We start from the raw sequence: 22,567 nt of genomic DNA on the forward strand, positions 1-22,567 counted from the left end.
TAAAGAAATATACATTTCTAAGGCATGTTTTGTAGCCCCAAAGAACTTAAAGACCAAATCAGTTTTTTTTAGAAAAATACTGATTTGGTCTTGCACAAAAAACTGTAAGAATATTTTAAATGTACTGGAAGTAAATCATTAAAAATAGATCATAAACAAGTACTAATAAAAATAATAAATGCTTTCAACATATAAAGCACACAACTTTTTACTTTATTTATTAAAATGATGAAAGCAAATCAACAGATTTAAAGTTAAATGTATTTATTTTTCAATTTTACAAATGATCACTACTTCTCAAATAACTTTTTTTTGCCTAAAAGAATAAATACCAGATAAAATAAAACAAAAAATAAATATATGCCAAGACATTATTTGCAGGATACTGAGAGATTCTGTTCAGCTGTATTATTTTACAGCAACAAACATAAAATAAGTGACATTAAGGAATAATGAGGCAAGTGAAGAGAATATATAAAACTAGTATTAATGTTTATTGATGATGCTACCTAAATATTTATGTGAAATACATAATAATACAACACTTTTTATTTGTGACTTAAAAATAACCTTTTATCTTGTATCGTCTTCTTACAGTTTTCTTGCTAAACCGCAGATGAAAACAAAAACACAGAACCTTCCACATCTAGATTTATTTTCATCATCATTGTCGTTGCTAAATGTAAAACATGATCTATCGTTATGAGGCAAACAAGCTGTTCTGAATGTAAACTGCACATTTTTTGGCAATCACAAGTCACATGAGAATACCACCAACATTTGGCACACTAATATTGTCTGGCTAATTTTAAATGTTTAGCTTATCATTTACCTATTAGTGTATAACACTTTATCATAAAAAAATTAAAGAAAACTTGAATGTACCAAGCTATATGACTTATTAATACTGCGCAACTCTAGAACCTACAGTGAGGTTGTAATGAATCAGGTGTGTGGAGAAAATGGAAGGGTGAGAATACAAGTTCAAATACACTTTGAAACACTTTTTTTATGTACTAAAAATATCCATATTTCTATACCTATACTAATTTTAATGTTCCCCTCACTCATTTTCATCTGAAGTTTATAATAACACCACACTTTACAGAGCTGTAGTCCTCTCTGAACAACACTCGGTGTTTTTATGTTTACGGCTTAACTGCCGGAGGCTCTGTGTCGTTGGTCTTCCTAGAAAGAAACCACACCCTCATCGGCTCCTTCTTTCCTTTCATGGTGATGGGGCCGCGGTACTCCAGATGAAACTGGGGATCTGCGTTCTCCGCAGACTGCAAGCACCTAGAGTACAACGTCAAAAACCACACGCCATGTTTATGGCTGGCTCTTGTTTTACATACACCTTGATCTGTTATATCCAACATAGAATTATTATAATCTGTGTGCAGCTTAAGGGATAATTCCCCCACAAAGGTAGAGTTAAAACTAGATGAATGTATTAACGAAAAGTTTTTAAAGAAATGTGTGACGTTACATCAAACTAAGTTATTATCAGTTAGACATACACTAGATTTAAATATTTGATTTCAGTTTTTCTGTTTCTGCTACTAAAATTCAAGCTTGTTTTGTAGGACTTTGAAAGATGGCTGGTTTCTACAGATAAATAACAAAGGATTACTAAGACTCACCTGTAAGTGTATTCTGAGACATTAATTTTTCCTTTGTCTCCTGTCGTCTCAGTTCGACTTGTAAGGTTGACTGTATTTCCAAAAAGGCAATATCTGGGCATCCTCTGGCCAATCACACCTGTCACCACCTCCCCAGTGTGGATCCCAATTGTGATCTTGAACAAAAACGATAAAAAGTAGTGACATCAAAATATGTTCCTAATAATTTGACCAAAGTGTAAAAACACAACAGAACAATTTCAGCTTCTGGACAAACTGTAGAGTGCTACAAACACGAATACATGTTTTTTCCAAAGTCAAATTTATTTCCTGAAAAACTAAAAAGGGTGTTATTGTTGTGCCGGTTTGAGCTCCCAGCCTGTTGACCTTTGCCGCATGTCTTCCCCCTCAGTCATAACCAACTTTTCTGTGAATTCACTGTCAGATAAAGGCCACTAGAGCCAAAAAAATATCTTTAAAAAAGAAACAGAAACTGCAGAAAAAATGTCTCAAAACATTAAAAGCATTAAGATAAAGAAGGGTTCAGGTTATATTAGGTTTGCAAACAATTATTATAATTCTCTTGCCTTTTCAGTCTGTTCACACAACTCTTAGCTTTCAAATAAAAAGGTGCAACATTTAGTGGGTGGATATAAGATTCACCCTGCCAGGAATTTGTGCTCCATGGACAAAATTAGAACTTATCTCAGTTTTTCTTGAGATAATTGCCTTTGAATCTGCAGGAAGGACAACTTAGACACTAAGATTTATCCTCAGAGCTGTGGGCACTTGTCAGTGCTTGTTTACCATAAAGCATAGATGTGCTGTGAGTGTCTGGGACAAAACAAGCATCTATTTTCGTCGCCAGCATCATGAGACGATTTGAGCGAGCTCCTGCTACATAAACCGGACTCATCTTTTTGCCAGAGCCACATCGTACAGTAAACATGCTTTCATTACCTAGATATTATTTTACAGTGGAAGGTTTCAACAGTCAAAGTTACAATAACAATTGACATCAGTCCATTAAACAAATGTTTTAAGATTCCCACCAACCTGTTATTACAATGAAAAAAAAAATGTCTGGATGCATAGATATTCAAAAATTAATTCAAAAATTAATGAACAGTAGAAAAACCAGAGCTCCAGAGTGTTTGTATCATCTATGCCAAAGTAACAGATGCATTGCTAAAAAAGCTGCAGAAATAATTAATATGTGAAGGAAAACAGACGGACAATCATTAAATTATGTGCCAAAACAGACAAACTGTTTCACCAACGCAAAACCATTTCACAGAGAAAGAAAACCCACTTACAGTCCAGCCTACTGTTAGTAAAAAAACAAACAAAGTGCCAATCTATTATATTATATATCTACTATGTTACGTAGTCAGTCGTTAGCACTCTAGATAAAGATGTGTAAAACCTGTCAAATAAATCCATCCTATTTTACAGTTCAGTGTTTCCCTTAGGAACTTGGGCTTTTGGGATTTGAGGGGGGATAATTTTTTTGAAATGCACAGACTGATCGACCTTGATTTTGTTAATTTTAGGCGATCGACAATCAGTCAATATTTACATTAGAAACTGACCTTATCCACCGATCTTTTCTACCACCACAAGGCTCTGAGAGAGGGATATTCTGAACAATAATCTGCTCACTGTTGCTAACTTTCCAACTCATTCGGTACAGAAACCAATGAGTATAGGTCAAAATCAGTAACTCCGTTTTCAATATCGATGATCGGCCAGAAAACTACAATCAATGCAATCATACTTTTTTTTCATAACAGCAATCAGTTTGTACACCAATTGATTAATGATCATTAACACAAACAAAATCTATTTAACACCCATTGAAGAAGTACTGAACATGTCTTGAATACCTTTGCCATACATATTATGATATTGATTTTTAGAAGGGGTACCAGAACAAAACTTTTCAGTCACAAATGTAACTTAGTTTGAAAAACATTGTCATTAAACTGGAACTGTGTGCATTGATTAAATAGAAAAAAATAATGAACATAGGAATAAAACATCCATTTATTTTATGGCTTTTTACACACTTTTCCCACAGATACTAATAAGTGTAGAGGAGTTTGGCAAATTATCTAAAATTATTTCAAAATACCATTTTAGATAATACCACCTAATGTCACTCAACATTTTTTTTTGCTGAGTCTTAAAATCGTCTTCCATGGTTCTGCCTCTGAAAGTGTAAAGCATAGTGTATGAATGCTTAGCTGCATATTCCGTGAGATTTCAATATTATTTTTATATTCTATTTTCTTTATCACACCTGTACTGGCTCATCATCCACTTTGACTTGTCCTGCTATCTCCATCATATCAAGGGCAAGGTGGCAGATGGACTTGGCATGGTGCGTGCAAGGCTCTGGCAAACCACTCACTGTCATGTACTTATCACCAACTGTTTCCACCTGTAAACGACAGATAAGTCCCATTTAAATGTGGCATGATAAGTTAAAGTGCATTTCTTTATTTACGCTTCTTACAGAATTCTCATCTTATATAGGGAACCTCTGTTAAGGTCAGAATTAACCGAAACAGCTCGTGATAAACACTTACATCAGCTACAAGACAATTAGGGCTTCTCTTGAGTCCTGCTAATACCCCATGACCACCAAGCCATTCAGTTTGTCGAGTAAATATTACTTCTTTTGGTGACCCAGAGTAGTGAAGCCGATCCCCTGGAAGTGCCAGGGTCTGTTTGACTTCTCAAAGTGCATTCTTGTCTGAAAGCCTGGAGTGTAAATCTGCTGCACCAGGTCTATAAAATTGTGCAGTCACCCTGTAAAACTCCACTGTGTTTAGGAGTTAGTGGTAGTCATGAAAAAAAAAAAAAAAAACAAGATATAAATATACCTGTGCTGAGTTGTATGTGCAAGATTGTATAATTACTATTAATCAAATTGGTACAAATAACTGGAGGACCAGAAGAGAAATTGTCGTCTCAAAATTATTCTTGCTTCCTTGTTTTAATCCCGCCTGTTTTTCTTAGTCCGAAATAAGATTACACAAAAGCCTGATAAACTGCGGTGGTAACGTTCTTGTTTCCAACCTTGTATACATAAGGGTTCTTCCGAGAGTCTGTCAAGATGTCGAAGCGCGTGTAAACATCATTGAGCAGGTTAACTATCTTGATGGCTCCCTCAGCTGAGGCGTGCTTGCTGCAGAAAGCGTTGAATCCCACGATGCCACTGAACAGGATGGTGACGTTGTCGTAACGCTTCGCCGGGACGGGGCGCTTGTGGCGCAGCTCGTTGGCAACAGATGGTGGCAGAACAGAATAGAGCAGTCTGAAAAGAAGAAGAGGCGCAAAAGGCATTATTCAGAGCAGACACACAGTTATGCGGGGGGCCGAGGAATCAGGGCTTCCAGACTGAAGTTCATCCTTGTATCAGAATCTCTTTTGTTCTCCCACTACCTTTTGGTAGCTTCACCATGCAAGCTGCTCTCAGATAAAAAAAAAACAGGGTGGTGTTACTATGGTAACAGTTAGATCATGGCTGCCTTGTTAAAAGCAAAATAACTTTCCTGGTGCAATACACTTGTAGCAGCAGGGGATGTGATACATAACAATAACCGGTCAAAATATATTATGTTTTTCAAATTCATTTGAAAATTGTAGTTTAAATATGTTGTGTTTTTGTCTGATGAAGAGCAAAATCAGCTTCAGTTTGATGTCAAAAACTCTCCTGAATTGTCACACAAAATTCCAGACCATCAAACTACCACCACTATATTTGAGTCTAACGCTTTTCTTCTGAGAGGCTCTTAATACTGACAATATTGTTGCTCCTAAAATTACAATATAAAACGAGGCCATCTGATTAGTACTGTAATAAATGAACCCTACAAAGATCTATTGAGATGCATAGTCATAAGAACCTTTAAAGCAGTAAACAACCTGCAGCTTATTTAAATATTAAGAGAACTTTATTCCGTGGTTCGAGATGCTATAATGTTATGCATAGAATAACATTATAGCTATCCAATGGCAACGAATTGGCACAACAGTCTAAAATACCATCATGCTCCACTGCTGTGATCATATCCAGCTCCTGCCTACTGCTATGACAGGCCAACTTCTAAACCGTTTTAATCCTAACAGGGCCTGAAGATTAGCTTTGGTAAATATCAACCTGCATAATAAAGTCCGACCCCAGGTGCTCCTGTTGCCATGCAGCATTATGACAGCACAACGAGACTGAGACCTGTTTGTTTCTGTATCTCAACTGTTTCTGGTTTGGGGTTTGACCTTAAAAGGGAATCCTTCACACAGCTTCTATTTTCTTTTTTACATCGCACTACAACATGCACTAATGAACAATCTAACACTTTGTTTTAACAGCCACGTTGCAACAAAATGACTTTGAGGCTGACTCACAGCATTGAGATAATAACTAGGCTGCTGTATGTAATTAATTTCCTAAATGATACACTACAGAGAAATAGTTTGCATACAGTCCTTGAAGTGGGTGCGAATAATAATAAAAAAGCTTTTTGTCAAAGGGCTGCATCACATTTTCCATTTCACAATTTCCTGTGTTTATAAATATTTCTGACAATTGTCAGCCAATTTTTGAGTTATAGTAACAAAAGTTTGCTTCACTTATAAAAAGAAAAATTCAAAATTATTAACAGAGGCATGTTCTTCTGTGAAATTCATGCCTTTGTTAATTAACTTACTGATATCTGAAGTGGTTTTCCCCCTCTTTTTCTATCATTACATATTTTGGTTTGTAGGAACTGCTACAACATGTGCCCAACTGTAGGAAAATGTTCAAGCATACCTCTGAAGTAGTGTTTAAACTGGGGTGCTTCAAATTTCTTAAAATGTTAAAAAAAGTATTATAAGTGTGATCATTTTTAGAGGAGAAATTGCACCTACAAAATCTCTTGCTTCTGTTTAACCCATTTTCTACTGAGTAGCATTTCTGATTTTATTCTTATTTATTTTGTAACATGAAAAAGGACAGAACAGAAAAAAGAAGAAAACTGAGAGCCATTATGTGTTAAATATGTAACTGTTAGTAGTATTGGTGAAAAACATTATTTTGATCTAATGTACTGACATTCAGATTAATTTGCGTGCCATTCAGATTAGGTGGATACAATAGCTCCACTATTAAAAGACTCAACTGCAATTTACTGTGCCATTGACATTTATTGGTCCCTCTGTTAATGCGTTAAAAGCCTTAAGAACAAATTTATTTCAAACCTAAGCAGTATAATCTCACACTTATTTCTGTGCTTTTATTCAGCGAGAAAAAAACTAAGTCCCAAGAGAACAAATAAAAAAACAATTCTACTTCAGTGAAAAAATCATGATATGTTTGTTATTGTAGTTATGATAAAATTAAAATCACAGCAAAAAACTGGTTTTGAAAAAAACAAATACCCTGTAAAATTTTCTATTTTAAGATCCTTTTAATTTGCTTAATTTTTTTTATTGTCTATCTGCTATGGACAGCTATACTTGCAGGCAAAATTTGTACTACTGTAGCAGGGGGCTTCCTAAATAAAGGTACAAGGGCTTCAAATAGACACAACTGCTCAGATAAGACTTGAGACAAATAATCTCAAGGTTGACCAAATCTCTGTGACAACCACTGATATCTTTTGTACACATATGTACCTGGGGAAGGAATAATAGTGGAGGGTGCTGGTTGTGAGGTTAAAGCTAACTCATTTTAATGTAAAAAACAAAAAGGTATACCTGTCCGTCTTCTTCTTTTCATCCTCCAGGGCCCGCAGTGTGTGCTGGAGGCGATCCGTCAAAATTTCCAGCTCCTGTGTTAGCTTGTACTCCTCACGAAACTGTTCCCCCAGCAGCACCAGGTCACGCGTGGCATCATGTAGTGGGATGTCACTCAGGTAGAGCCCCCTCCTCGTCAGATCGTCCAGGTTCATAACACTAACCACAGAAACATGCAGCAAATCGAGACAGAAAGGAGAAAATACTTAAACACTACTTTAATTTTATAGCTATTTTTATATATAAACTGATAAATGCACTTCTCTGGTTAAACAGACTCTTCTCTGAGAGGGTATAAAATAAATAGATCATGGAGCAGTGATGTCATCATTCTGGCAGAGCCGTCTGCCTCCTAATAAATGATCTTGTTCAGTGAGGTCAGACACAGCTTGACATGATAAGATGAATAGAAACTGTTCATGCTTTTAGCTCCTGTGAGTTAGTTTTGTCTGGTCGGGCACCTTTTAGCAAAACCATTTGAAAGCCTGTTTAGACAAATCGGACAAGGGCCACAGAACACCACTTTCCTGCAACAATTATGTCAGCAAATTCCCCAAAATGGTCATGGAGACCACAATGAATTATCCCAAGTATCTACCTACCGTACTTATCATCTTCTTCTCTACTTTTTCTCTCTTACCATTTAACTACATTTGTGTTTATAAGAGGCTGGAGAGAAAAAAAAATTATAAATTTAAAATCAAATACCTGCACTGCAACAGAAATTTATATCAATATATTTGGTACAGACATTTTGATGTTCTTTATAGTCCTTATAACTTTTTTGCTCATGTGCAAACATTATGTGCTGCGCAAATCCAACATTGCACAGCACCTGAAACACATAATCCCTGTCATGAAACACTGTAGTGGCAGCATCATGCTGTGGTTATCCTTTTCTCTATCAGGGTCAGGGAAGCTGATTGGAGTTGATGGGAAGATATGTGGATCTAGATATAGATTCTGGAAGAAAATCCAGTAAAGACTACAAAGGACTTCAGAATGGGGCAAAGGTTCACCATTCAGTGGGAAAACTACCATAAACATGCAGTCAAAACTACAACTGCATGGTCAAAACATAACCATGGTTACATCAAATACATTTTTTAAAAATATTTTCCTCCCCCTTCCCTTTGACACACCGCTTTATGTTATAGTCCATCACAGACAATCCAAATCCAATACATTAAAGCTTTTGGTCATAATGCCACAAACTGTTCAGAACTTTAAATGGAAGAGATTGTAACATTTTATTCTTCATCACATATATTCTAATCTCACTTTTGCATTTTTGTGAAGCCTTCATGCTTGGCTCTGTCAGAACAAATCGACTCCCTTCAGTGAATCTGGGTTATATAATGAACTGTTTTAACAGAACAGTCTCTTCTCACCAACAGTCTGCTTCAGCAACAGCACATTTCTTCAACTCCATGCAGTTCACTCACCTGTTCTCAGAAAATTTGCTTCCTGACTGTTAAACTTGGAGGCTAATAAGGGTTAAATTGCATTAACACAATTAAGATTGAAGTATTTCAGCAAATATCTCATGGAAGCAGTGGACTGGGTGTTTTCTTGTTTTCATGTTTGTGGAAACAGCAACATTTTTGAGCTACAGATGATTTTCTTCAAACATTTGTTATATCACCTGCATGGCTTAGACGTATCCTTGTGAAATATGACAAGATAATGCATACTGCAAAAAAAAAGATTTAAGAAACTAAATCACCAGCTAAAGTCCAAATATATACCCTTTAAACTTTGTTGTAGAATCAAGCAATTACTCTCTAGTTAAAGGTGAAGCAGCCAGGATATTAATGGCTGACCTCCCTCCCTCTGTGGGATTCAGTCCACCCACTTCTAACCTTGCTGTGAAACAATCTGGCAACATGAACCTTTTACATTCAAAGCATGCAGAGCCATAACTTTCCTCTACTCAATAATCTACTTCCTTCAAGTTAAACCTTTAGTTCAGATTAGTCTGTTTTCACCTGATACCGAGCCGTTTATTAGCTTTTTCAAAGCTTGCAATTGAGATGTAACTTTAAGTTTGGACTGTGTATTTTGGTCTGCAAAATCTAGAAAAAACTGTCGTTTTTTCTAGATTTTATTTTAGTCCCTAAGTAAAAATCAAACAAACATATACAGTATTTACGTCAGGAATCTTCTATCTATTCATTTTGAATTTAAGTGCAATCTTCTGCTTTATCTAAGCTTATGGTTTTTGATGAACAATGATTACCTACAAGAGCATTGGTGACTAAAGGCTTGGATGCAGCTGGTCGTAGAAAACTGTTCAAAGAAGCTCTGTACGCTTTGTTCTTGAGCTAATCTGAAGGCCACATGAGATTTGGAGATCTACAGTTACTGACTCTGCAGAAAGCAACCTCAAGGCACTATACTGCTGACTTCGCACTGTGGTTTTTCATGACCTCCCACTTTGAATTGCAGTTGCTCCAATTAATTTCCACTTTGATATAATACCACTAATACCGGTGTGTTGAATACTTAGTAGTGAGAAAGTTTCAGTTGGCATCCCGTATTGTTACCACAATGGAAATCACTGATCTCCTAAGAGTGACCAGTTATTTTACACGTTTGCAGAAGCAGTCTGCACCCCTCAGTGCTGGATTTTACACACTTGTGGACATGAAAGTGTTCTGAACACATGAATTAAATTGTTTGGAGGGATGAACAAATACATTTGGAAAGAAAGTGTCAGACATTTGGTCAGACAGCTATCCTCCTTCAGCGTAACAAAAACAATTAGAAAATATATAACATGTTCAATTTTTTCTAGGAGAAATTGCGGACTTTTGTTGTACCTTTGTGTAGAGGATGCAAGTCAATAATTTGCTATGCTTTAGTTGTTGCAGATGTATTTATTGTTTTGTTGTTTCTTGGTAGTTGAGATCGCACCTGCAGGCTCTGCTACAGGCAGGTAATAAGGAAAAGGTATGGTAAAGTGGGAGAGGGACAATGTGGGCCAGGACAAGGTCTTAGAATATTATTTTGTGAGCTATGAACCAAAATATAAAGCATGATCAAAAGGAGGAGTGAAAATGAAAAGGGTTCAAAAACTACCTTGTTAATCTTCATTTCAGATATCCAGCAAATAATCTGTGACCAGTAAGGCTGTATTTCCAATCAAAAATGGCAACCCAGAATTATATTCACTGTTTTACTCTCCTAAGATAACCAGTTATGTGACGAACACCAGCACACCAGGAAATCAAGGTAATGATGTATTTACAAAAAAAGTAAATTATGAATAAATTACTTTCAAACAGCAATTATTTTCATTAGTTCATCTGTCCCTGCTGTTAATTGAAACCTATCTGAGACATGAGGTACATGAGGTCATAATTCACCTGAAAGAGGTGTGTGAAGCAGAGCTGTGGCTTGAGTGCACATATCAGCTGTAGCTTGTGTGAAAACAGAGAGCGCAGTAGGTTTACCTGGGCGAGCAAAGGAAAAGGATGTTCTCTGCCTCTGGCAAATAAATCATCTGCCCTTTCAGTCTCAGACAGCTGATCTCCACCCCTGTCAGCTCATCCTCATTCTCCACAGTCTCCACATTAAGCAGGCCCTCCTGTCAGGAATACATCACACTTATGAATATTACATTACACTGTATGTTCTTTTCTAAATCTCCTTCAAACCTGGCAGCCTTTGTTTGAATTTTAGATTTTAATGCATACAAAATATGATGAACTCCTCCGTCACAACGCTGGTGTTTTATTTATTTATTTATTTTAAAGGACTATAATCTACATACAGTGAGTCTAACTGGAAGCCTAAACAGTTCTCTTTATCTTGATAGAAAGTCTTACAAAAACATTTTCTTAATCTCTGAATCACTTTCCTCTATACTGCTTAAGTTTTTTATTTAATTTTTTTTGTCAGAGTATGCAATATTCACATAAAATAAACATTTTTCTCCTATCATGAAGTGCATTCCAATATTTTCAGGTATTCACATAGATGTCGTCTGCATTAACGGCATCAATGAAACCCACTGCTACTGCTAAACCCCATGCTGGTGCTAAAAATATCAGTGACCTTATTAATATTTAAGACGACCCATTATGCACAGTTCAGCATCTTTATTTTTGAAACTATAACTCTACTATGCCACATGTGCATAATTTATAGATAAAAACAAATATTTTTCTGGACTACTGGTGTTTTTTGAGATCCGGCATTTGATCCATCAACAGCAACAAGCTGTTATAACTCCAGTCCTTTTAAGGAAAAACTCTGATGAACAGCTACATTCTCCTGATAAGGAGGACTGAAGAGGTTCTTGTTTATCTCTCAAGTAAAAAAAAGTTAAACTTGAAAGAGATTTTCCATCTCATTTCACAAATGTTCTATTATTTCATCATCTCAGCAATGTTCCACTGACAAACCATTTATTTTGAAGTATGAAGAGCATGTTATGCAATATAACAATAGTAGGTCACAAGTTCAGTGAGTCCGTGGATCCCCTGCTAAAGCTTTGCAAAAGGCCTTAAAATAAATTCATATGTTATTTCAGCAACATAGTCTCACTGTCAAAAATTTAGTAAGAAATATTTTAGTAAGAAATATTTTTCTTTTGACTACATTCAAAGAAGTGCCACAAAATAACTAGTGCAAATATTACAGTTACTTCTAACTGTTGAAATAAAATAATCATTATTGAAGTATTTTTAACAAATACTTTGCCTTTTTGAAATTGTCCAGGAGCTCTAAATTAGTAATCCAGTACTTCTTGCTGTGACATGGCATAGAGGACCATTTCTTTTAGCCACTCTTCAAAACAAGAAACACACAGGGGGTACTTTGGTGGACCATATGTTTCAAGAGGTACATTTTGGTCTTTGTCAAGCAAGACGTGTTGATTTTATACGTCATGAAACAGCAACAATCTACAGTCAGAGAGAATAATTAAAACATTTAAAACAACCACAACTGCGGCTGAATGAATACCAAAGTTTTTACTCACAGTGAGAAACTATACAAACTCTGAAGCTCAGTGTTAGAAAACTGCAGCGGAAACTTCACACAGCAGTTTGAAGGTTTATTTATTTATAGGCTTTTAATGCATAATTGCAAGGAGTGTCAATAAATGTAAAGTGTGTTGTAATTACAGTTTCTACGGGAGAGGATTAGGGCCACCGAAAAAAAAAAAAAGAATTCTGAGTTTAAAATCAGAATTCTGAGTTTAAAGTCAGAATTCTGAGATTAAAGTCAGAATTCTGAGATTAAAGTCAGAATTCTGAGTTTAAAGTCAGAATTGTGAGATTAAAGTCAGAATTCTGAGATTAAAGTCAGGATTCTGAGATTAAAGTCAGAAAGTCAGAATTCTGAGTTTAAAATCAGAATTCTGAGATTAAAGTCAGAATTCTGAGTTTAAACTCAGGATTCTGAGATTAAAGTCAGAAAGTCAGAATTCTGAGTTTAAAGTCAGAATTCTGAGATTAAAGTGAGAATTTTGAGTTTAAACTCAGGATTCTGAGATTAAAGTCAGAAAGTCAGAATTCTGAGATTAAAGTCAAAATTCTGACTTTAAACTCAGGATTCTGAGATTAAAGTCAGAATTCTAAGTTTAAACTCAGGATTTTGAGATTAAAGTCAGAAAGTCAGAATTCTGAGTTTAAAGTCAGAATTGTGAGATTAAAGTCAGAAAGTCAGAATTCTGACTTTAAACTCGGGATTCTGAGATTAAAGTCAGAATTCTCACTTTAATCTCAGAATTCTTTTTTTTTTTTTTTCGGTGGCCCTAATCCTCTTCCGTACAGTTTCACTTACATTATCTGAAATCATTTCTGCTGTTGTAATAGTAATGATTCACAGAAGCTGATTGCGGGCATGCTCACTATAAATATGTTTTATGTGGTTGTCTCAAGATAACAAGAAAAATGTGTTATCATGAGAAAACAAGAGTCATTATCTCTTGATAATGGTATATTTGCTTGGGGGAGAAATGACACATTTGTGAGCTTACAGGAAAATACTTCAATGAGCAGAGCTTCATTTCTTCCATTCACTTTAACAACTGGCTGTCTCCATGTTTGAAACTCGTTAACCGTTTCTACCTACAGTGATTTCTCTGGCGGTACATTTAAGTACAACTAGTGAATGAACTAATCCTATACTAAATAATCACTTAATTTTCATGAGAAAACTTAACTGCAGCATTTTTGGTAGCTATAATAAAAGACAAAAGCTAAGATAAAAATAACTATACCAAGTACAACTGTTTTTGGCTTGCTAAGCCTAATAATTGTTTTAGGTAAACACAATCAAAATATTGAAATGTTTACAAATCAAAAAGGAAAGGAAGATCGATGAGGATTTAATGTGCTTAACTTCAGGACCCAAATAGTTAAAAAAAAAATTGAGTCTGATGTGTTCAGTGGGTTGATCATATCAGACTTCACAGGAAAAGAGCTTCATAAACCTGTACAGAATCTGACAGGGAGTCACAGTAGTAGAGCAACTATTTCTGTACTTTTACAGATCCAGTAATGAGCTTGGTCTTTTTGAACCATCAGATGAAACAAAAGTGTGCATAACTTCATTTAATTAGCAGCTGAAAGATATGCCTGGCTATTTGTAGATTGGCATAAAGTAGAAAAAAAACAAGCTAGTCTGGTTATATTGATAAATTGAGCATCAGCGTTAAAGAGAAAATTAATTTATCTATTTATTAGTTGGAGTCAAGAGGTTTAATTTCCATTTAAAACTGAATTTGATGCGAAGAAAAATCCTTCCAAAAAGAAGGCATCATTTGATCTTTAAATGTATTTAACACATCATCAAGGCACCTTTTTCCTTTCTGCAGTTTTCCTTTTTCTATACAATTACAATGCAGTTGCTAATAATCCTGGCAGGATGCTATCCTTCAGAGGAGGCATAATAGAGTCATTTTAGTATGTAAAACTTTGATCCAAATTTATCAGAAATAACAAAGACATGTTTTGATCATTAGCACATTTTCATGATTTCTCTAGAAAACTATCCATATTCAGTGCCTAGCAAAAGTATTTAACTTTGCACATTTTACAGACATCTATGTTATTGAAATATTTATAATACAATTCATCACACACTAGCAGATAACAAGATGAAGAAAAAATATCATTTGTTTTCAACAACTAGAAAATGTTTTAAAAAAATTATTATTATTTTTTATAAAAAATAAACATCTGAAAAGTGTGGCATGTATCTTTATTAAGCTGGAAGTGACCTTCTCCCCCAGTCATTAGTTTTATGCAGCTTTGTACAGGATTTCTTCCAGGATTGCCCTATATTTAGCTCAAAACATCTTCCAGTCAACTTTTACCAGTATCCCTGTTCCCAAAGAAGAACAAAATCCCCACAACATGATGCTGTCACCACCATTCTAAACTATAGAGATGGAGTGTTCAGGGTTATGTGCAGTTATGCTTCTCATTCACATGTAGAATTTTGCAGGCAACTGATTGCACTAAATTTTATCTATAGGGCTGAACAAAACTCTTGAGATTTTTATTTGCATAAGTAATTGCAAATTGCTCTGTTCATCTACCACATAAAACTCCTCATAAAATATATAATTTGGTTGCAATTTGTAATGACAAAATGTGAAAAAGTTGAATACTTTTGCAATGCACTTTATAAGCAAAATATAGACATGTTTCAGAACAAAAAGCAGGACTTAAATAAAGCCCTATCTGCTACCTTGCTTCGCAGAACAAACACGGTGTTGATGTGGGAAAGGATGCCATGAAAGCTGAAGTCAATGTGCGGACGAACCAAAGAAAAAACAGAAGGCAGGATGCAGGCACCAGGCTGGAGCTGAGGAACAAAGCAACATTTTCAATTTAGAGTTAGTTGCACTTCACACAAAGAGAAATGAAACTGTTATTGTGCCAACATATCAAAAGAAAACAACAACCAAGTGCTGACTTAATATCAAATTCCACATTTTGCAGGGGCATTTGCCATGTGGCTGGATGTGAATGCACACCTGCGGCAGGACCCTGTATATGGCATTCCCACACTGTGTGAGCATCAGGTCTTTATCAAACATGAGGTGAAATGGAAAGGCCTTGCAGAACGTGTACGGGCTGATCCGAGTCTCCTGTGTGCCGTTCTCCTCAAAACCGTCGAGATCTTCATAGAACGCCTCCTCCTCAGAGTCCTTCTCCTCAATCAGAAACTTGATGTGGTCACACTCCTCACTCTTTGGTTGGATCACCTGCAAAAAGAGCATCCATCACTTAAAGAAGGATCTACAACACCACTTTAATTCTTGTGGCCTCTTCAACCTTATTGAAGGTTATATATAGGTTATAAGGTTATATACAGTATATACTGTATATTATATATATTCTTGGTTAGAGAAAAATTATTTTGTATTAATAATTAATACTATTAATAATGTTGGTCTTAACTGTAAGAGATAAAGATAGGTGTTGCTACACAACTAAACTGATCAAAAAAAAGATTGAAAGAATGTAAAATTAAATATGGGGGTTCAGGGTGCATAAGAAGTAAATAAAGTATACCAGTAATACAATTAAAAACTAAAATGCATCCTAACCATGCACATTGCTCCTTTACAAAAACTAAATGAGGGAATCGTTAATTTCATGTCTCCCATATTGAATCAGGAGGGCAATAAATGGCATTTCTGTGGGTTTATGAGCATAAGGCGTACTGACGTCGAGCTGCAGTCTCTGCACCCTGTTTCCACAGCAACGGTGGCTAATATTTTCAGAAAATTGGGTGTCACATTTGGAGCGTCTGCCATTTTCTGTTCTTTCACAGCACACACAACGGTTGAAAAAATATTATCTTGTCCGCCCAACATGATTAGGTCTGGGAGAAAATGTCACTGTTGTAATAAGGAGAAACATCCATGCAAGCTCGATGGATGTCTGAGAAGGAAAAAAGAAAACGACAAGCTTCTGTGACTGGATGAATGGGAACTGTCGGGTGAACATTAAAATACGATTAAAAATACCAATACCACCTAGTTGAGACATTAGGGGTGACAGGTGCTTATTCTTCTTAGTCGATATCCAATTAGCCAGTCTAAATCTATTTTATGTGCAGTAAAAGTTAGACAAAGTTAAACTAAACAGAGGAACAGAAAAAAAACCCTGAAAGAGCAGCCAGTCTCTTGCCTGTGACTCTATAACTTAGATCTAAAAATATCCTCTGACTCACTGGCATTAGCCAAAAACTGAGCTGCATTTATCACAGTGTTTCCGTTTGAGTATTTCAGGGGGGATCTTCTATTTAATCCCTACATCAGATCCTCTTCAATTATATCCAGAGTCATAAATTGTCACATTCTTATACAAAGCACCACAGATACTTCAAAGCCTTATTGAACACTGTAGCCATAAATCAGAAGGGGGCTTTAAGTCAGCATCATTTATCATCATGATCAGCAGCAGCAGAAGCAGAATGGACCATTAGCGTGGTGCAGGGATAAGTGGGCTAGTAGGGCTAAGCCCTCCCTGACATTTACGATAAAGTTGTTAAAATAAGTTGTAAAAACAACTTAAAATGAAATACCTAAAAATAAATACATTTTAGAAATAATGTATCACATTTTGGTAAATTTTCAACAAACCTGGTGTCAAATTGCCTGGGGGAAAAATCCTGGGGTCTTTCCGAAGGGCTAACTTCTGACAGCCCCATTCAGTGTTAATGTCTGTCACGGCTCAGAATGATTGACAGGCGTCTAGCCACGCCCCCTCGGTTTGTTCTTTCACAGCACACACAACGGTTGTGTATATATATATATATATATTTTTTTTTTTATTTATATATATATATATATATATATATATATATATATATATATATATATATATATATATATATATATATATACTATCCCACCCTTCAAATATCACCACCAGCCGCCACTGGCGTGGTGTCTTTCACCAGCGTGGGAAAATAATGATGCTGACCTTCATCTCTATCTCTGTGCCATGGATTTGTTGAGCGACTGTTTTAATGATGCCAATCACAATATCCTGCAATCCTTCTCTCTCTGAGTAGTAGTGAAGGATCAGGTTGTTTCCCTTCTCTGCGTCGGTGCAGCGAAACGACGGAGCCCTCATTCCGGGGTAAATGGTGCCCAGGTGGTCGTGTAGGGCATCCAGGTTCTGCAAATTCAGATGAAAAGTTTAACATTTCCACAAATAATCACAGTAAACTAGAGGGACGTAATGGTTTAAGGGGTTTTTTTTCTGTTTACAATTCCTTATGGAATATCTGTCTGAGTTCTCAGTCCTCTCTTTGGCTCTGTTCTCTTCAACTCACCACATAGCTATTGTAGTGCAGATGGCCGTGAAATATATAACTTTTGTGGAAAGAGGATTTTTACTTTGAACAAAGACAATATTCAGATTCAGTCTTGTAATCAACAGGAGGTTTTGATAGTATAAACTTTGTTTATTATTTACGACTGAACCGCAGAGGACATCCTGCATAGTGGAGTGGAAAAGGAGCTGTTCTTTAGAATAAAACACCCTTACATCAAAAATGATGACCTTGCATTGCTCTGAATTTTCTAGTTGTTTCTTTCATTAATTCAACCATTTGTGATGTAATCTCCAGCAAAACACATATATTCACCTGTTCTGAATTATTTGTCAGGTTACTGCTGACATGAAACAAAGACTTTATTACATAGAAACTGTTTCCCCTTCATTGCTGTGCAGCTGCGGCATTTCTGCCTCACAGTAACTGCTGTGCAGTTAGTGGCTCACAGCATGAAGCAGCTCCCAGTGAGCGAGATGTTTGCACATGTAGTTGTTTTGCGGTTGCACAATACAGAAAATAAAGTAAAAAAACCCCAAAAGGAACATCTTAAATCTTTAGATGCAAATTTAAAAGGTCTTCTAAGTGATTTCATTAAAAAAATTAACATAATTATTTTTCCCTTGTTGTAAAATGCAAAAAAAAATGTCTGGGCTGGATTTTTTTCCAGCAAAAATGCCAATGAATTTGGAAGGATCTGTACGGCACCTTAATTTCCCCCTATTCAGCACTGCTGAAAATTTTAACTAAAAACCAAAACTTAGTATCAACTGCAGAGTTTTTTGTTTAATTATTTCTGGTTGCAAGGAAGACTAGTCTTTTATGTGAAGAGCAACATTGCACTATAAAGGTGGAGGTTATGATGTAGGAATCGCTCCAAGAGATACTGAGCTGCTTTACAGTCCAAAGCTTCTGGGTAAATTCTCAGGTCAGGCCTGTCTAAGTGGCATTTACAGGTGCGATTGTGTCGTTTCTTGAGGTTATAAAGTTATAAAGCCTTACACTACCTTTACTCTGATGATAAAGCATCACCAAACCACAGAGAATGCTTTTCACACTAAGACCGTATTATTTTAAGTATATAGGTTTCACAATTTTTGTTGCAAGTCAAAAACGTAAAAGGTTTTGCATCGTCTCTCTACTGCAAGAGCCTACCTGCAGGAACTCTCGAACATTCGAGCCCAGCACACGCAATATGGTGTCATAGCCTGACTCCTGGCAAAATTCAAAAAACATCTTTCCAAACATCTGCAAAATTTCTCCTGCATCGACCTCTGAAAAACAAGATGAAAACATACTCATGTGATTCAGTCTGCACGTTATGAATTATTTCCTTGTCTTTTTTTCATTCCCCTTTTAGTCACTTTCCAGCAATTAAAAAATGTGCAGTCACTTACTCAGAACTTTACTTGCAGCTGCAACAAGATCGTACGTTTTAGCATCCTCGTATATGATTCGAACAAGAAACTGACCCTCAATGTCAAGCTGAGCTTCCCTCCTGCAAACACAGAAACACCGTCACAGGAAAACATCTCAACAAGCAGCTTTGACTTTATTTTACTTTTAATAGAATGTCGAAATAGCAAAATATTTGTCTTCTATTGGAAAAGCTGGTCTGTAAGGTCTTAACTAACATTATAGTGTAATTAAAATGTTTTTTCTAATTTGCCTTGAAAATCAGTGGTAGTGTTTTGCTACAACAAGGGAAGCTAAATGATTTACAGGCCTGACGAGCAACCGCAGTCTTATCAGAATGTGCTGCAGCTGCAAAAACATACCAGACCTTGAAATGTTTTGCAAAGAAAACAAGAATTCAGTCTTGCTTTGGTCAGCTTGTGATAACATTGTAAGAAAAAGAGCAAAATCTTATAAGCTGCACTTTAGCTAAAAGTGAGTCCCATCTGCAGACATCGCACACATCCGTGCACATTAATTCTTTTGTACTGGCTGACTACTTTAAAAACATTTACACAAGGCAGCTGCTGCTCTCGTTTCCCTTACCTTCTATTTTTAGGATGGGTCAAGTTGAGTTCAGTCAGATGAAAAAAAACAAACCTTGTCTGAGCCAAATTTTTCAACACGCTGAGAAATGTTACTGTTATAATTAGTTGTTACAATAATCACACAGGAATTACCTTCTTTACATGCAACACAACATATCAGGTTTGCAACATGCAGTTCCAATTGACTTACATGGAAACATTTTGAGGGCAGTAGTTAAGAGGTTAAATTGTTCAACAGCTTGCATTCCAAATTATGATAATTATATTTATATTTGATGTCAAAACAGAAAGGTTTTTCCTAGCTAATTAAGTAATCATGATTACTTAATTAGCATCTTAACACCAGCAGTGCAATATTCTCAGCTGCTACCCATATATGTTCAGTTTCTCCTGTTTTATCAGGATATCCACCCTAACAATTGATGCAGTCAAGCAACACTTAAGTCAGCATAGCATCACATACATCTCTCAGTCATTTTTTTTTCTAAGTTGGATTTTACCCCATAATCTGATCCAAATAACAGTTTTATGATCAAAAATCTTTTAAATAATTTTAAATGACAAATGAAATGCCAAATAAAAAGAATTTGAAAATATTATTTCTAATGTTATATGCATTGAAAGGCAGGGCAATTTTAAATAAACAAACAAAAAAAAAAACAACAATGTATCCTGATCTAAAACTGTTGTCTTTTCAAATAACAAATGTATAGATCAGTATCAGAGTAAAATCGATTCCTTTAGCTATTCTACTCCACCACTGGACGAATATTGTTCTTAGGTAAGAAGAAATGATTTTCCTTAGTGATTTGAGACTTACTAAAAGTGTATTACTAGAGAACTATATTTAATTGACAGAATTTACAGAAAATCATTAGACCAGTTAACCTATCATTAATATTTTTAGACTGTGAGAGGAAGCTGGAGTACCAGGAGCCAACCTACGCATGCATGGGGAGAACATGCAAAGTCCATGCAGAAAGACACAAGGCAGTGATTTTAGCAGTGCTAAAATTGTCTCCAACCTTCTTGTATGATCAACTAACAGCAAATTGGAAAGATCCAAAAATTTAAGGTTTAATAACTGATGTAATATTAAGAAAATATTTTTTTTATTTCACTTAAATGATGGAATTAAGTGACTAAACTGTTTAAATCAGTGCTAAAATAAAATTGTAACTTAATTAGTTAGTTTATTAATTCCTTTTTTTTAAAAGACCAGAAAAAAATTTATAAAACCAAAAGTCTTTGGTCTTACCGTGTAAAAGGAGCCCTGAAAGATTAAAGTACATTGCTGGTCTGTGGAAATGTAATTGGCTTCTATTGTATGTGTCTGAAAGCCTTTTTCTTATGTATTTCCTTTCTTTTTGTCTTCTTGTTGTGTGTTGGTTTAACTGATCAGTCATTTGTTTCTGACCTAAATGTTCAAGTCATATGTTTACTCATATACAAATATACGTATGTGTAACGGGATTCATAGAAACTTGAACTATATAAGTGTGCCTGGTACTACTGTTATTAAGAACATAATGGATGTATGGGTGATTCATATGAAACTTCAAATAAAAATAATATTAAAAAGAGAGTTCTCTTGTCAATTAAGTGGTCGTTATTTAACTAAAAAAGTAGAACATTTATCAAAGGACACATACTGAAAATTTCTAGAAATGTTTAAAAAAGGATAAAGATTCCATTTTAAAATGCCGTTACTTTATATTTCTGAACCAACACAGAACAGATCATTTCTATCATTTGAAATCTATTTTAATTTTCTCTCTAATAAGCCATTTGAAAGACTTACTGTTGCTACAGCGTTAACTAACAAGCAAATATGAATTCACTCTGTACTAATTCAGTGCTTTTGAGCCTGCTATACACGGAAAAATCATCTGAAAGCAGCACATATACAACTCACTTGATGTCTTCCCATACTTCGGGGCCGTAATTCCGTAAAACCAGAAGCTCCAGGGCGTGATTCACAAACCCGTACTAGAAACGAAGGGAAAATAGGATCAACGTCAATATTATCCCATGTAATTAGTTTCCAACAGCTAGGTATGTCTACATATAGCTTATGCACGCAGGATATCTGCTGGTAAAATATTTGCAGATTGTATCCACCTGTTTAGGATAGCACTACAATGTTATTCAGTTATTGTAGCTTGTAACCGCTGCTCTCCCAACAGGAAATGTCAAACGCTAATAGGTTGGACTACGAGGCGAAAACCTAATTTTCCTCAGCATTTAGGTAGAAGAGAGAAGTCAAAGTGTACGTACCATGGTGGGCGCTGCTTTTCCTCCTCTTTATTTTTCAATAAAAAACCGCTGAATTAAGCAAAGCCTTCATGGTTTGGTCCAGATGCTGAGAGCCTCTGAGTCCATCGCAACTATTTTCGCCAGCACTTAACGGACAGCAGATTTGTCCAATAGCATATCCGGAATAATACAACGTAAGCCGTGATTGACCAATCAAAACAGAGACGAAGGTAACGTGCTGCAGATGATGCTAGTCAACCTGCGATTCTCGCAGATGTTTGTTTTTCTTGGCAACTGTTTGTAGTAAGTATGTGATTATATTTATGATGCAGCCTTCAGTGTAAGCTGTGAGATATTAAGGCGTAAAAGAATTGTTAGCAATAGGAATACCTTGCAAAAATGTTTATATATATATATATATATATATATATATATATATATATATATATATATATATATATATATATATATATATATATATATATATATATATATATATATATATAGAAAATTGGAATTTTTATCCAATTTTCTGAACGTTTGAAATATTTTTTAATTTCTTAACATAAAAATATCACTAAAACTGTTCAT

At 35.5% G+C, this 22,567-nt stretch overlaps 1 protein-coding gene across 1 annotated transcript; it reads right to left on the bottom strand.

Moving 5' to 3' along the window:
* Positions 1-473: 473 nt before the first annotated feature.
* Positions 474-22,136, bottom strand: gucy1b1 (guanylate cyclase 1 soluble subunit beta 1). The gene is made up of 13 exons (XM_005807142.2): positions 21,998-22,136; positions 21,636-21,709; positions 19,115-19,215; positions 18,873-18,991; positions 17,363-17,560; positions 15,403-15,633; positions 15,114-15,230; positions 10,862-10,995; positions 7,368-7,565; positions 4,707-4,944; positions 3,925-4,065; positions 1,644-1,798; positions 474-1,296 (listed from the first exon to the last, which is right to left on the bottom strand). The coding sequence occupies exons 1-13, from the start codon at positions 21,998-22,000 to the stop codon at positions 1,149-1,151; spliced, it is 1,857 nt and encodes a 618-aa protein (XP_005807199.1). The 5' UTR covers positions 22,001-22,136; the 3' UTR covers positions 474-1,148.
* Between the last annotated feature and the right edge of the window lie 431 nt (positions 22,137-22,567).

This window comes from Xiphophorus maculatus, chromosome 5 (assembly GCF_002775205.1).
Source record: "Xiphophorus maculatus strain JP 163 A chromosome 5, X_maculatus-5.0-male, whole genome shotgun sequence".
Taxonomy (NCBI): domain Eukaryota; kingdom Metazoa; phylum Chordata; class Actinopteri; order Cyprinodontiformes; family Poeciliidae; genus Xiphophorus; species Xiphophorus maculatus.

What these genes read in the sequence shown, in the direction of transcription:
- gucy1b1 (XM_005807142.2), bottom strand. An exon ending in GAAGTATGGGAAGACATCAA is followed by an intron (nt 19,216 to 21,635) that starts GTGAGTTGTATA and finishes CTGTGTTTGCAG; the next exon opens with GAGGGAAGCTCAGCTTGACA. An exon ending in GAAAAGAAGAAGACGGACAG is followed by an intron (nt 4,945 to 7,367) that starts GTATACCTTTTT and finishes TCTTCTTTTCAG; the next exon opens with ACTGCTCTATTCTGTTCTGC.